General features: G+C 36.3%; 1 protein-coding gene across 1 annotated transcript in view; it reads left to right on the forward strand.

Moving 5' to 3' along the window:
• The window catches only part of LOC132236031 (ankyrin repeat domain-containing protein 26-like), an 82,271-nt gene extending 67,530 nt beyond the window's left edge, over positions 1-14,741 (forward strand). Inside the window, exons 21-25 of the mRNA XM_059699418.1 lie at positions 518-1,456; positions 2,971-3,207; positions 7,075-7,187; positions 8,431-8,548; positions 14,454-14,741. Of these exons, the coding sequence (XP_059555401.1) occupies positions 518-1,456; positions 2,971-3,207; positions 7,075-7,187; positions 8,431-8,548; positions 14,454-14,741 (1,695 nt within the window). The remainder of the gene's footprint in view (positions 1-517; positions 1,457-2,970; positions 3,208-7,074; positions 7,188-8,430; positions 8,549-14,453) is intronic.
• Positions 14,742-16,438: the final 1,697 nt, after the last annotated feature.

Raw genomic sequence — 16,438 nt, forward strand, 5'->3', positions numbered from 1 at the left:
CTTAGGACAATCCCGAGATGATCAGTTATTAGTAGGGGTAGTTTTTATGACTGAAAGTACTAAAACAGTAGACTATCTATGAGATAATCATTGAAAGATCTTTTTTAGGAAATTTAGTTTCTCCTAGTATATGCAGGGTTAACACTCTCACTGTGGGGTAGCTGTATATTCTGTTTATAAGCTCAATTTTTAAGTGTAGTTAGAGTTATTAATCTTTTACGTAATGTATTCTGGGTTGGTAGTGATTCAGAAAAAGCCCTTTCCAATTCTGAGATTCTTAGAAAGTACCTTGTGGTTTGATTTCATTTTAAAAAAATCCAACAACTTATATTAATTTTTTGAACTTTGGAGGAGGTAGGCTTGTATAAAGTTAGAGGTTTGGTGCAATTCTAATTTTTATGAGGGATATCCGCCTATTGGAACCTTTTTATTGTAAACATAAAGGTTTCTTTAATTTCAGAGGCTATCATGAAATATCATTTCAATGAGTTAGCTAAAGTCTCCTTATTTTTCTTAGGTTTCTGATAGTGATGAAAAAGAAAAACGTCTGTTATGTGAAAATCGCATGTTGAAGAATAAAATTGCCAAGCTAACACTGGAACTAGACACAGTGAAAAATCAGAACCCAGAAATGGAGAAAAAAAAAGATTTTTTGGACATTGTGATTGTCAAAGAAAAGATTGACCATCTTGAAAAGACAATAACAGAAACACTATTTCAACAAAAAGCACAGCTTGAATTTCTGAGAGCTGATCTTACAATGCTAAGCTCTAAACTGGAGGATGAACGACAAAACAGAGGAAGACTGGAAGCAGAAGGTGAATCACACAGGTCTAGCCAGGCTACTGTTGTACAGGATCATGAGCACTGCCAGACTTTAAAAGGATATCTACAAGTTGATTTCAAGAAAGAAAAAGAAGAATGGATTTGTTCCCAGGACAAAAATAAATCTGATATGTCTAATCTAAAATGTGACTTTGAGATTCTTTCTCAAAAATTTTCTGTACTTGAAAGCAAATCCAATCGCCTAGAAATTGAGTTGCATCACACAAGAGATGCTCTCAGAGAAAGGGCATTAGTTTTAAAAGATGGAGAAAGAGACCAAAGCCAAACACAGTGTCAAAAGGAGGAAACTGAAAATGTGTCTCAAAAGGAACAAGGGAAAGTGAATGCAGACATTGGAAAGCAGGAATCTTTACAGGAGAGGCTATCTCACCTGCAGAGAGAAAATAAGTTGCTTCAACAGCAACTGGATCAGGCTCACAACAAATCTGAGAAGAAAAGAAAGACAGTCATTAGAATCCAAGATCAGTTTGTGGATACCATAAAAATATTGCAAGCCAACAGTGAAAAGCAAGGTCTTGTGCTGAATGAAACATGTAAGGAATTAATCAACGAATGCCATCTTTTAAAAGAAGGCAGACTTCAGTATGAAAATGATAAAGCAGAAAGAGATGTAAGTATCCAGACAGATAAATATTTTCAAATTTCCTCAAAGAAAGTTCATAGCAATATTTGAAAATGGCTAAATGTTGAATCCAGGTGAATATTAAAAATGTATAGATTATAAAGCTGTTTGTTCTATCATCTTAGAAGTAGACATTGTATCCATCAAATGAACATTAGACCTGAGAAGTACTTTGTTAAGTAGAGACATTGTGTTGCCCAGGAAATTTTAAGAGGTTAAGTTCCAGATTGGTAATAGATGTAGATTGATAATACTTAAGTCTTATACTGATAGAATAATAATTTTAGTGTTTCTGTCATCGAATTTTAATATTGTTAGGAAGCAGATAAATGGAAATGTTCTTGCCTCAAATTAGTATTTTCAAATTAAGATTTAATTAAGTGGGTTTTCTTGACAATCAAGTTCAGATTTCCCAGATGAACTGAAGTGTAGATGTTGTATGTCATAGTACCTTTCCTCTCCTGGCTCCTTGTACATTTAGGTTGATATAGTGTTAGTTTTATTCATGCCAATTTGAATGAAATTTGGAAATATGTAGTCTCAATAATATGTTCATGTGACCTCTTGATCTTTTAAAGGTATCTAATTTTCATTCAATCATAATTTGGGACAAATGTGAGTTTTAGCAAATGTATACCTGATTTAGACTTTCAAATACTATTTACAATTTTATTTGAATATATTTACAAATAATTTGCTCATATTTCTCATGTTAAGGCCTAATTACTATCATTTTGTGCTGTTTGTTCAAGACAGAAAGCATTGTAGCTCTCTGTGATTTACTAATTTGACATTGGATCTCTATTTCAGTCTACTGAGGGGTGGAGGGATTTATGTGTAGCAGGGAGGGAGGTCAAGGCCAGGTTACCTAAGACCTTGAAGACCCTCGGAATGGCTTCACTTTTCTTTGAAGATAGGAACCTATTGGAAGGATTTGAGCAGTGAATTGAATATTCCAGGAGCTCTGACATTAATAGAAACCTATGGTTAAAAAAAGAAATAAAAAGAGAAAATGTTTCATAATAGTGAATTCACTACCACTTGATCCACTTACATACCCATTTTTCTTTGTGATGTCAGTAGATTGTAAAGCGTTGAGATTCATGAGGGGAGGAGGAGGGATTGAGAGTGTGGCTGAGTCAGCTGTCTAAGTACCTAATACTGATTAGGCAGGAGGATTACATTTTCTGTGACTTTTACCTGAGTAAGCAAACAGGTGCATGTCCATATGAGGAAAAGAAGGTGAATTGAGTCTGGTAATGATACTTTTAAAGTTACATTTTATGTTAATAATATATGACTCTAACAAAATATATCCAGTGTGGGCCAAAAGTAGCTTTCTAGTTGTGTAGTATGGAGAGTAATATTATAAGTAGTAAGTAACCTACTCACAACTGTAAACCTTCTTTTGCCCAATCCCGCATGTGAATTTATCTATCATTAACACAATTTAATAATGATGTGATTTATAAAATCAGTAAGAGAAATATCTTACTTACTAGGCAGTCGTGAGACAACTTCAAGGAGAACTGGCTGATACCCAAAGAAAACTGAGACAACTTCAAGGAGAACTGGATGATACCCAAAGAACACTGAGACAACATCAAGGAGAACTGGCTGATTCCCAAAGAAGACTATTTATGACGGATGCTTCACTGAAGATTGAATCACATCGTCACATGCGTTCACAATATAAAATACAAGAGTTGCAGAAGGAATTAGATGAAATCAGTAGTCAAGTATGTATGAAATTGAACATGTCATCGTTACTCTATAGCTGGTTAAATAATATAAAGTGTTTTAGGATATGACTTTTCATGGGCAGCTTTCTTTTGTATTTTATTGTGATTAATTTATTATAATTTCATTATCTTTATAGTGCACTTATTTCTTAAAACATGGCTTTTATTCTGCCATTTGTAATTTATGTTTTTTCTTATTATATCTGCCCTTAGGAATTTTGACAGTTATGCATCATTCTTCATAGTGGGCAAAAGGCTTTCCTTCCCTTACAACACAGTATTTTCAGTGATATTTCCATTATCATGATGAGGCAGCCAGATCAAATAAGAAATTAGTGTTAACTTTAATGTTCCAGAAAATTGTTTTATGTCTTATCTTCACTTTGGTGAACCCATATTCCATAGATTTCAGAATAAGTCGTACAGGAAGGTCATTATAGTAACCAATTGAAGTAGGCATAGCCTTCATTCTCACTCACTTAGAAATGAAAGCATGGAAATATTCAGATCATTGTAATATGTATAACCACAACAGACAATTAAGCACATTAAATCTAGAGCTCCTAATGTTATTAAAAAAAAACTGTATCGATACAATTCAGAGAGCCAGATATAATTTGCAAATATCCATTGTACGATTTAATATTTTAAAACATAAATTTGTGCATCTGTCACCTCAATCAATTATAGAATATGTTTATCACTCCAAACACCAACTACACACCACTTAGCAGTTGCTACCAGCTTATCGTCTTGCCCTGCACCGGGCAGCAATCAACCTAATTTCTGTCTCCATTGATTTGCTTATTCTGAATAATATACATACATACATATATATATATATATATATATATATATATGTATATATATGTATGTATATGTGTATATACATATACATACATATATATATATATATATATATATATATATATATATATATATGTAATCACACAAATTGCAGTTCTTTGTGATTGGCATTTTTCATTTGATGTCACATTTTAAAGGTTCATTGACATTATAACAGATATAAATATTTTATTCATTTATTTTTATTGCTGAACTATATTTCATTGTGCTGCTCAACCATTTATCCATTCATCAGTTGAGGGACCTTTGTGTCGCTTTCACGTTTTGGCTATTAATAATTGTACTATGATCATGAGTGCACAAGTCATTGTGGAACGTAGGTTTTCCCATCCTGTCCATTGGATTTTAACCCTGGGAGATAACTGGACTGATTTCAGCAACTCTCCACCTTTACTCTTGCTGTCTAGGCTGTCTTTTCAGTTTCTGTTCCCTGGCCTAATGCTTCATCTATTCAGACCTGGTTCTCAACCTCTCCTTTTCCATGAAATGTACTCTCACTGTTTGAACTCTCACTGAACTCATTTTTTTCCAGCACTTGTCATCTAGTCTGTGAGAAAAAGTTAGCCCCTAATTTCACATGGTTTTGATTTCTTCATGAAGGAGAAACTTGTCTTTCTGAGTATAATTAGTCTGTGGAGGCTATTATTTGATATGAGGGTGCCTGTCTTTGTGTACATTGAAAATATTTCAGCTTAACTATTGTTAGGATAAAATTAAATGCTTTTATATCACTGGTGGTCTTGGGATTCAAACCTACATATTTGAACAACACAGGGATGAGGTGAGGAGTCAAAATTAGCAAGAAGGTAGCTCTAGATTTTTCAAGACTTCAAAGAATATAGTTGAGTAAGCCAGTGAAAAGAAGTTCAGGAGACTTCCATAGGTCAGGTCTCTATGGAATAGGAAACTATTATTATTTTTTAAAGGCCAATAATTGATAATCTATTGCTTGTAAAAAACATTTGCATTATAAGAGAAAAACAAGACACAGAATGTTGGTCAACATCCTAAGGGTAAAGGCGCCCCCAAATTAAGAACATAACAGTCATACACTCAAAGTTGCACCAATAAGAACCAACATAAAATGTACCAGATCAGCTATCTACAAAGGTGATCCGTATCGCTCATGGATTATGAGTATGTGGCTAAGGATATTGTCTATGGAAGCAAGAAGAGAGAAAGAAATATAAAGTACAGGTGACCTTAGTACAGGGGTCAAGGCTGAAATATTAATTAGGGATCCTGGTTTGACCTGCTGAGGTTTATGGATCTCTGATAGGATTTTTAAAAAGAAATAGACTGATCTCTATAATTCTGTGTCTATTTTTCTTGGTTGCTCATTAAATGCCACATCTGAGTTAAATCATATGGTACTTGTCTGTTGGTAGTGTTGATGCTGTTGGGGTGTGGTGTAGGGGTGGAGTGAAAAAGAAAAAAATAATAGAGAAAACCCATGAACATTGACAACACTGTGGTAATTTCTGTAATGGGAGGGATTGTGTGGCAATGGAAGAGACCATAGAAGGGATACATGTGGATGGAAAGAAAGAAAAAAAAGAGAAGTGATATAGGAAAAAAAAAAAAGAAAATTGTGAACCTGGATGACGAACTATGGAGGATCAACACAATATTCTATCTTCTTCTGCTTCTGGTTAGATAATCTCTATAATAAAAGGTTAAAAAGGATCCTCTTAGATTAACACTGTCTGTATCTGCTGCTAGACTGGAGCTCCCCTAATTCCTTTTTGTGTAGTATTCCTCTTCTACATCTGTCTGAATTTGATATTATCAGTTTTGATCTTATCAGCTTTCTGCATTTTAGGGATTCTTAGGTTGATGCTATTATCTTCCTGTCTTTTAGAAAGTCCTCATAATTTCTGTTGTATTGATTATATACATATGTTCATATGACAAGTATATAATCTCTAGCCATATCTTTAACTTAAATATTCAAAACATCAGATTTTAGTTATTACCTTAAATATTCAACTGCAATGTAGTTCTAGTACATGGCCTTCAACAGGTGAAGAAATATAGGCAAATAACCATGATACCACTTCATATCCCTCAAAACAAGCAAAAATAAAGATAAAGATAAATAAAAATGGAATTGAAAGCGTCGAGGACTGGACATCATGGTCACTGTTTAGAAATGCACTGTGGACGGAGAACCTAATGGAGAGAGTGGATGTGGTGGTCATTGTTATCAGTTTCTGCTGAGAAGTAAAGCATTAAAGGACTAAAAAAGATGATCCTCAACATTTTTTAGTGCAATTATAGGATTGAAATTATGATTCTCATACAAAAGAAAAGAATGAGTGGTTAAAATATGAATATATGCAGATGAGACCTTGTAGTAAAAATGTTAGAGTTTAATGGAAGGGGACAATAGGACGATAGAAAAAGCTACACAAATCAAGTAGAAGTTATGTTTACTATATAATATAGAGAAGACGCTTTATTTAAAGAGAAAAGTGTTTAATAGAAAAGGAGAAACTGAAACCTATGGAAGAAAACTTATAGAGAATGAGAGTCTTTATCTCATTCAAAGTCAGATTATCATCATAAGGTAATGGGAACTGCATGGGAATTTTTCAAAGATGACCTTAGTAAGCTGTGGTTTAATACAACCTAGAATATCTTGACCTATTGATGAAAATGTATCTAGGGCACCTTTTGAAACTAAAAGGTCAATGTAGCCTTAAAAAGTATTTTAGCACTTACTATTTTATATCTCAAAACCTCTGTTTGAACAAATTTTGGCAATTTTAGTTCCAGAAAGAATTTGGTGGAAATGTAAAGTCAATTTAAGCTGCTGTAAGAAGTCATTTTTCTTAAAATCTGTACTGATTGGCATCTAGTTTATAAACCCCTCTACTACATTTCATAAACTTGTCCACACATATTATTCATGAACCCAGGAGAAATCACACTTTTAGGAAAGAAAGGCAAATCTCTAGATTCCCACAAATAATTTTCTTTAAATTTTTTTCAAAGTGTCATCATGAAAAGGAAGCATCCAAGAAGTACATTGATTTAACCATGTCTCTGCAACAGAGCTTGCATGAAGTAATGAAGCAAAAGAGTGATCTAGAAAAATCAATGGCCAGGTAAAATTATAGCTCAGATCATTTCTACCATGAATTAAGATTCATCAGTCACTTACTTTATTAAAACCAAAATAAAAGTTTATTTCCTATCTGTAATTTTCATAATTAAACAAATTATCCTACTTAAAAATTGTCTGCAGAAACTCACAGCACAATGTGAAACTGTTTTGAGGGCTATGATATTATACTTACACTTGAATGATTCTAAAACCATAATGAGGATGCCTTTTGCATATCCTGTCACCTGCAAGTTCCACGTCTAGCTTGAATGTTTATTTCTGCAAAATATCTTCTCTGTCTGCTGATCTTCTTTTCCTAGTGTGCGTCCAATCAGCATACAAATAGGCTAATATCTTGGTTCGGCTTATCTTTCTGTCTTTGTTTAGTTATAAAAGATATCTTACATACAAAAATGTCCGTATGACCTAAAGAAGAAGTTGGGTAATCCTGTTTTTACCTCTCATAGAAACACAACAGCATTTTTCCCATACCTGGGAAGCCCCACATGGCTTCCTTTCAGTTTATTGGCTGAGTTCTTAAGTTTGTTCTCTGATTCTCATCATCAGTGCTTTTCCTCTCACTTAACTGTCTTGCTCTACTTTATTTCATAGCCCTTTCATTTTGTTAACTTTGTGCTAGCAAAGATCTCTTCTTAAAGCAGACTTGAGGAGACTGTTACACATTATCTCTCTGACTTCACTTCTTCTAAAGCCCTTCTCCTTCCCCATTTCCCCTTCCACTCAGACTTCAAAGAGTTTTCTTTCCTGCTTCTCCTTGTACTTTGAATGATCTGGTTGATGTTGGTACTTTCCTTTCCTTCTCGTAGACTGCTGTCAGTAGGTACCAAAAGGTATTTTGTGTCTTTCCAAAATATTCACATATCATTATGCTTTTCTGCTTCACCTTAGATACTTATCTCTGGTTTTTAGTTGATATTTGATAACAGGTTCATGTTTTATATTAACATAGTAAAATGAATATTAATAATTACTTACTTATAAGAGCTCTATACAGTTACTATATTAACTCTATATCACACATGTCATGACTTGTTTTTCATCTTATTCATATAAGATTATAATTTAGCTGGTATGTTTTCAAACAAATTTAGATTGGGACAAATAAGAGGATCATAATTTGTAGATTTGTGTATTTTATATGAAGGAACATAATATCTGTCTAAATAATTATTAAATATTTACTCTGAAAGAATTTGACACTTTTCTTTTGTACATTTCTGCAGATTTCAGGAACCCTTAAACATGCCAAAAAGGAATTTGAATGAAGACCTCAGTTTCCCCAGAGATTTAAGACCAAGTCTAACAGGAATGGGAATGCAGACTAGCAGGTTAATACAGGAGGTAATTATAAATCAGTTTGGGGACCCCAAAATACCTAATTTGGGGAAATAGATATCATTCAATGTTTTGAACAATGAAATATAGATGTTTCCGTTTATTTTAAAGACTTGTCATCAGGGAAAAAGACAGCATTTTTCTTTATCACTTTTCCATAAGAAGGGCCTACTGTTAACTCTCCATGTCTTAAAGCCTGGCACCAGCACCAAATCACAAAGTTTGTGGAAGCAGCTTGATTGAGACATAATGAATATACCATGCAGGTCACTCATTTAAAGTGTACAATTCAGTGGCTTTTTCTGTATTCAAAGAGTTACACAGTCATCATCACAATCACGTTGAGGACATTTTCATCCCCCTAAAAAGTAGACCTGTGCCCTTTAGCAACCACCCTGTGCCAACTTCCACTTCCTCACTCTTCCTAGCCCTGGAGAACCACTACTGCCCTCTCAATCTCCCTAGAGTTGTCTATTCTGCACATTTTTATCAGTGGAATGAAACAATATGTGCTCCTTCAGGACTGCCATTTTATGAAGCAGAATGTTGTCAAGGTGCTGCTGTCTTGTAGCATGTATCACAAATACTTCATTTCTGTTTATTGCTGAACAACATTTCATCGTATGAAGTGATTACATATTTTTAAATTTACTCATCATTTGATGAACCTTTGGGTTATTTCCACTTCTGGTTTGTTAAAAATACTGCGATGAACATTCATGTCCAATTTTTTATGTGCACATATGTTTTCATTCTCTTGGAATATAGTTATAAATGGAATCGCTGGAGCATATCTTTAACCTGCGGGAAATTTCCAGACTGTTTTCCACGGAGGCTGCACCATTTTGCATTTTCATTGACAGTGTGTGAGGGTTCCAGTTTCTCCACATTCTTGTCAATGTGCCATTACTTGTCTTTTGATTGTAGCCATCCCAGTGGGTATGAAGTGGCATCTCAGTGTTGGTTTTGATTTGCAATTTTCTTTTTTTATATATTTTTTTATTGCTTAAAGTATTACAAAGAGTATTACATATGTCTCCTTTTTCACCCCCGCCCTTGGCAATCCCGTAGCCATCCCAGTGGGTATTAGGTGGCATCTTAGTGTTGGTTTTCATTTGCAATTTTCTATTGACTAATGATGTTGACCATCTTTCAACATGCCTAATAACCATTTGTACATTTTCTTTGAATATCTGTCTACTCAATTTCTTTGCCCATTTTAAATTGGATTATCTTTTTTTTAACTTGTTTAAAGTATTACATATGTCTCCTTTTTGCCAGATTGACTGTTCCTACCCCTGGCTACTCGCCCCCCTCGAGGGCCCACCTCCACAGCCCCAGTGTCTTTGTCAGTTGGTTGTGCTAATATGCATGCATACAAATCCTTTGGTTGATCTCTAACCCCACCACCCTGCCAGTTGTTTTTGGATATATTTTCGTGCATCAGTTTACGTTGATCATTATACTGTACATCTGAGTGATACCATATCATAGTCATCATTCTCGGACTGGCTTGTTTCACTTAGCATAATGCTCTCCAGTTGCATCCATGCTGCTGCAAATGGTAAAAGTTCCTTCTTTTTATAGCAGTGTAGTTTTCCATTGTGTAGATGTACCACAATTTTCAATTCATTCATCTGCGTATTAGCACTTAGGCTGTTTCTAAATCTTAGCTATTGTAAATTGTGCTGCTGTGAACATAGGAGTGCATATATCCTTTCTGGTTGGTGTTTCTGGTTTATTGGGATATATTCCTAGAAGTGGGATTCCTGGGGTAAATAGGAGTTCCATCTTAACTTTTTGAGGCAACTCCATAATGTTTTCCACATTGGCTGCACCAGTCTACATTCCCACCAGCAGTGCAGGAGGGTTCCTTTTAGTCAAGGCAGTCTCTTCAATAAATGGTGCTGGGACATTTGGTCAGATACATGCAAAAAATGAAACTATATCACCAGCTTACACCATAAACAAAAACAAACTCAAAATGGTTAAAGGACTTAAATGTAAGACAGGAAACCATTAAAATCTCAGAAGAACCCATAGGCAGCAAAATATCAGACATATGTTGTAGTAATATCTTTACCGATACATCTCCCAGGACAATGGACACTAAGGAGAAAATAAACAAATGGGACTACATCAAAATAAAAAGCTTCTGTACAGCAAAAGAAACCATCAACAAAAAAACAAGAATGCCCCTGCCGTGGAGAACATTTTCGGCAATCCTATTTCAGATAAGGGTTTAACCTCCAAAAGTTACAAGGAACTCACACAACTTAACAAAAGGAAGAGGAACAATCCAATCAAAATGTGGGCAAAGGACCTAAATAGACACTTTTAGAAAGAGGACACACAGAAGGCCAAGAGACATGTTATTACATGCTCAAAGTCACTAATCATCTGAGAAATGCAATTCAAAACAACAATGAGGAATCATCTCACACCTGTCACAAGGGCTATCATCAACAAATCAACAAATGCAAAGTGCTGGGGAGGGTGTGGATTGTCTTTTATTATTGCATTTTAAGAGGTCTTAGTTCTAGAGATACAAACCCCTTAGACAAAGAATTTTCAAATATTTCTCCCATTCAGTAGCTCACCTTTTCTTTTTCCTGATGGTGTCTTTTAAAGCACAGAAGCTTTTTATTTTGATGAAGATCAGTTGATCGATTTTTGTCTTTTTGCTTTCACATCTACAAAATACTCAAATCCAGTCTTGAAGATATAGACATATGTTTACTTGTAAGAATTTCATAGTTATAGCTTTTACATTTTGAGTTAATTTTGATATGTGGTATGATGTACAGGTCTAATTTTATTCATTTGCATGTGGATATTAAGTTGTCTCAGTACAAATTGTTAAAAAGACTACTCATATCTGATTTAATTTGGCACACTTGACAAAAGCACTTGGCCATAAAGGTGAGGGTGGTGTTGGAATTCTCCCTTCTACTTCATGGATGGGAAAGTCTGTCCTTATGCCAGTACCAAATCAAATTTTATGAGTACTCTTTCCCAGTCATCTTGCATATTATCACTTGTTTAATAATAAAAAAGTCAGTGTAGTGGAATGTTTTTTGGAGATGTTTTGAATCTTGATAAAACCTGTGGCCAGCTTATGTTTTGCTGACCCTGTAACATGATGGGATAATACCCATTACTTTTTTCTCCATTCAAACCTTTAACCTTTAACCTTTAACCATAGGCCTCCCACTTCACTTTCATTCCATGGAATCCTGGTCACAGGATCTGCTGAATTAGCCATTTTCTTCATTGTGTTTAACTCATATTTCATAGACTCAATGCCTGGGGAGGAGAAGATTAAAATCTGGACTGTCATCATTCCTCTTCAGAAGTGTCTCAATTTGAGCACTAGCTGATTTGGCTCAGTGGATAGACGGGGTTTGGTTCTGATCAAGGACACATACCTTGATCAGGTTGCAGGCTTCTCCATGGCTATTGATGTTTCTTTCCTTCTCTCTTTCACTCTCCCTAAAACAAATAAATGGAAAACTAAACTTGGGCCAGGATTAAAAAATATTAAAAGAAAAAATAAATGTCTCAATATTAAATCTCAAAATTTTACAGCCAGTTTGTTTTCTGTGGAGAAACATTGTGCAATAAAATACAAGCAAGCTTGAAGTAAGCTAGAGGAGACCTTGTATTTAAATGGTGCCAAAGGACATTGCATTGGTTTCTCCCCTGAGATTTAAAATGGTTTCATAGTGTTGTCTGTTTCCTCACTGAGGAAAGGAAAACTTTTTCCTAACCATGGAATGCTTCTCTGTGGACCTTGGCTGTGCCCTCTGAGCCTTTGCTCTGTCCTTTTCATAAGAAATGACCTGTGCTTACAGCTCTTGTCTCAGTCTGCTTCCTCCCTGTAGAACATCTGAAATCCACAGGCCTCTTTTTATTGTGTACTGTGTTGGTCTCCCTTCAGGTGCTAGCAGGCAGGGTTTGTGCTACTACAATTCTCTTAGGAGCTTTGAGTTTCCTGTGAATTTTATTGGGGTTCATGGCATTAGAAAAGCCACCTTACAAATTGTTTTCAGATAAGCTCTTCACCTGGGGCATCCTGGAGGTGTTGTAGGGCAGTGCCCTTAAATTCTTACATTCTGAAAATCCTTGACGGAATTTGAGGCACCACGTTAATGTTTCTGAGATCTTTAGGACTTTCATATGTCATGGCTTCATCCTTAGACTGTGTTTTCCTGGATTTGATGTTAGCCCAGAAACCCATTTCTTTACTTCCGAATTATTTGACAAATGGACATGAAGGAGCAGCTGTGAATGGGAAGTGGGTACTTGAAAGCCATAAATCCAGGTTCTTTTATTGTTAATTGTCTTTCTTAGCTTATCTTTCTCATTGATTTCAATTTCAGCGGCTTCCTAGCGAGAATCTCTCTCATCTTCATTCAGTGTCACTTTTGCACTTGCCCAGAAGCCCTTGCTGTGAGCCTCCTCAGGAGCCATGAGGGCTCCACTCAGTGTTCCTTGGAGGCCCTCTTGGTGTTCATTTTCACGCTTCACTACATTATGTCAGGTTCCACCTACCTCCTGTTCAGAGGCATTCCCATGAGTGTGTGTTTCTTTCTTAGTGTCAGCACTCCATTGTTCTATCAGTATCTGTGCCAGTTATTTCTTGCTGTTTAATAAACCATTTCCAAACCTCCTATCTTAAAATAGCATTTACTTTGTTCACAAATCTGCAGTGAGGCCACCTCATTTCCTTTCCACCAGCTGGTATGACGTGAAGCTGGGAAGTGGAATCATCTTGAGGCTGGTTCCCTCTCTGGTTAGACAGTTGCAGAAGGCTTTTGGCTGGGACCTTCACTGGGGCAGTGTCAGCTGGACTCCTGTGTGAGGACTGACCATGTGGCCTGGGCTGCTTCGTTCTTCACAACATGGTGGCTGGGTTCCCAGGGTGAGCTCCCTTAGGGACGAAGTCAGATGGCACCCAGACATAGAGGTCACACAACAGTCACCATATCCTATTCACCGCAACCCCGCGAGCACTCAGGCCAGCACCTATTTCATGGACAAGTGCCAAACAATCTGGAGACGTGCTTCAAGAACTCGGCATCACTCACCATGTCTTACCAAAGAATCATTGTATCGAAAGGAAAGTAGTTCTTCCCAAGTGGTTATCATTGACATTCCAGCAAGTTTGTTGTTATTGATGGTGTTGTTTTGGTTTAGTCTGTTCCCTTATTTTGTGGGATGTAACAAAGAATTTCAAGATAGCACTGTTGAATCAAGGCCCCTCCTCATTTTATCGGTTCTGAAAAATACAGGGCTCCTCTTGCTAAAGTTTCACAGGGAGAGATGCAATTTCTAAGTAAACCAGGGAATCATCTCATCATGAAATGCAATTCAAATTAGCATCAAAAGTTTGTAGTTCAGTAAGAGACTTATGGCAGTAGAATCCAAATATATCAGATTCATTAATTAATCTATTTTGAAAGTGCTATTTTTGGAGGCATTTGGTGAATCAGTCCTGAATACTTCAATATGATATCCCTAAAATGTTTTTAAAGATTCTGAGGTGTTAAGATGGGGAAAGAAGAATGGGACTTTCTACTAAGAGGCAATGTATAGTCATTTTGTGGAGGAGAGACATGGAAAAGTCATAGTAAAGAAAGAGTCTAAAAGCAAGTGCAGACGTTATGTGGCAAAGACAAGGATAGTAAATGTATTTTTGGGATTCCTGGTCATTCTCACTTTGGCCTTGATTCTGAGTAACTCAAGGTCCCACATTTTAAGACTCTAGAACAGTGCAGATAACATTTTATTGCTATTGGATTTGTTTCAGAATTTCGTGTGGTTAAACTATGAAGAACTTAAATTAAAAAAAAATTTCAGACCGGTGTCCATATCTTCATAACCAAACTCTATTCTTTTATTCATGCAGTCTGAGGAGCCTCTTGCAGCTTCAACAAGTAATCATAGCCCTGAAGATAATACTGCTCAGCTGGAGGAAGAATTCAAAGTACTTCTAAAGAAATGTGAAGAAATGACAGCTAGAGCAGAGTGGAGGAAAGAAGAAGGATTAAGAGTGCGAAGACAAATGCAAATAAATAGGGCAAAACACCTTGAAGAAGAACAGCGTCTAGACAGGATTGGAGAATGTTCAAGACCCGACATAGCATATAGATCAGAACAAATCAGGCAATTTTACCAGGATTTTTTTGCCCTTTAATATGCTTTATTTCATTTTACTGCAAATGAAACACTGAATACAGGCAGCATATGTGTTTTCCCTTCTTCCCGTAATAACAGCTTGTTCTTTAGATTTCAGGAAGGAAGGTGGCAAATTTCTCCTTTCAGTATGTTAGTTTCCATCACTCCCATCACTGAGTTGAGCTCTTAGAATGATTCTTACTAGAGGATCATTTTATTTTCAAGGTCATTGATGAAAAACAAGACTATTAGGAAAAAATAAAAGTCATGATCAAAATATTATACAACTAGAGGCCTGGTGCACAAAAATTAGTACACTCGGGTGGGTCCATCAGCCGGCCTGTGCCCTTTCGCAATCTGGGGCCTCTTTGGGGCCCCTTTTCTGGCTAACAGTTTTTTGATGGAGTCTTTAGGGTTTTTTTATGTACAATATCATGTCATCAGCGAATAAGGACAGTTTCACTTCCTCTTTTCCATTTTGGGTGTCTTTTATTTCTTCTTCTTGTCTAATTGCAATGGATAATACTTCCAGTACTATGTCGAAAAGGATGGTGAGAGTGGGCATCCCTGTCTTGTTCCTGTTCTTAGGGGAAATGGTTTTAGTTTTTGTCCATTAAGTATGATGTTGCCTGTGGGTTTGTCACATATGCCTTTATTATGTTGAGGTATGATCCTTATATTCCCACCCTGCTGAGAGTTTTTATCCTCTTCCTCCTCTTCCTCCTCCTCCTCTTTCTCCTCCTCCTCTCCTTCTCCTCCTCCACTTCCTTCTCCTTCTTCTTCTTCCTCCTTCCCCCTTCCTTCCTTCCTTCCTTCCTTCCTTCCTTCCTTCCTTCCTTTTTTCCTTCCCTCCTTCCCCTCCTCCTTCTCTTCCTCCTCCTCCTTCTTCTTCCTTCTTCCTTCCCCTCCTTCTCTTCCTCCTCCCCCTCATCCTCCTCCTCTCCTCAGCCTCTGCCTCCTGCTCTTCTTCTTTACCTTCTTGCATTTTTCTACTTTATTGCATTGTTATTATGTATTGTCTCTTTTTTATTTCCTATCTTTTAGTTTTTGCTTCACTTTTTTGGGGTGACTTTTTTTGCTTTTAATTTCTTTTTTATTTCACTGTGTTTTTTTTTATTGCTTAAAGTATTACAAAGAGTATTACATATGTCTCCTACCCCCTGCCCCTTGACATTCCCCCAGCCTCCCATACATCCCAGTGGCTTTTGTCCATGGGATATGCTTATATGCATGCATACAAGTCCTTCGGTTGATATCTTAGCCACCCTTCTGCCCCCCCTCCTCCAATGCTCCTTGGCCTTCCTGCTGTAGTTTGACAGTTTGTTCTATGCTGCTCTGCCTCTGTATCTATTTTTGTTCAGCAGTTTATAATGTTCTTTATTATCCATAAATGAGTGAGATCATGTGGTATTTTTCTTTCATTGACTGGCTTATTTCACTAAGCACAATGTTCTCCAGTTCCATTGATGCTGTTGAAAATGGTAAGAATTCCTCCTTTTTCACAGCAGCATAGTATTTTATTGTGTAGATGTACCACAGTTTTCTAATCCATTCATCTGCGGATGGGCACCTAGGCTGTTTCCACATCTTTGCCATGCTAAATTGTGCTGCTATGAACATAGGGGTGCATATATCCTTTCTGATTGGTGTTTCTGGTTTCTTGGGATATATTTCTGGAAGTGGGATCACTGGGTCAAATGGGAGTTCCATTTTTAA

This window comes from Myotis daubentonii, chromosome 1 (genome assembly GCF_963259705.1).
Source record: "Myotis daubentonii chromosome 1, mMyoDau2.1, whole genome shotgun sequence".
NCBI lineage: Eukaryota > Metazoa > Chordata > Mammalia > Chiroptera > Vespertilionidae > Myotis > Myotis daubentonii.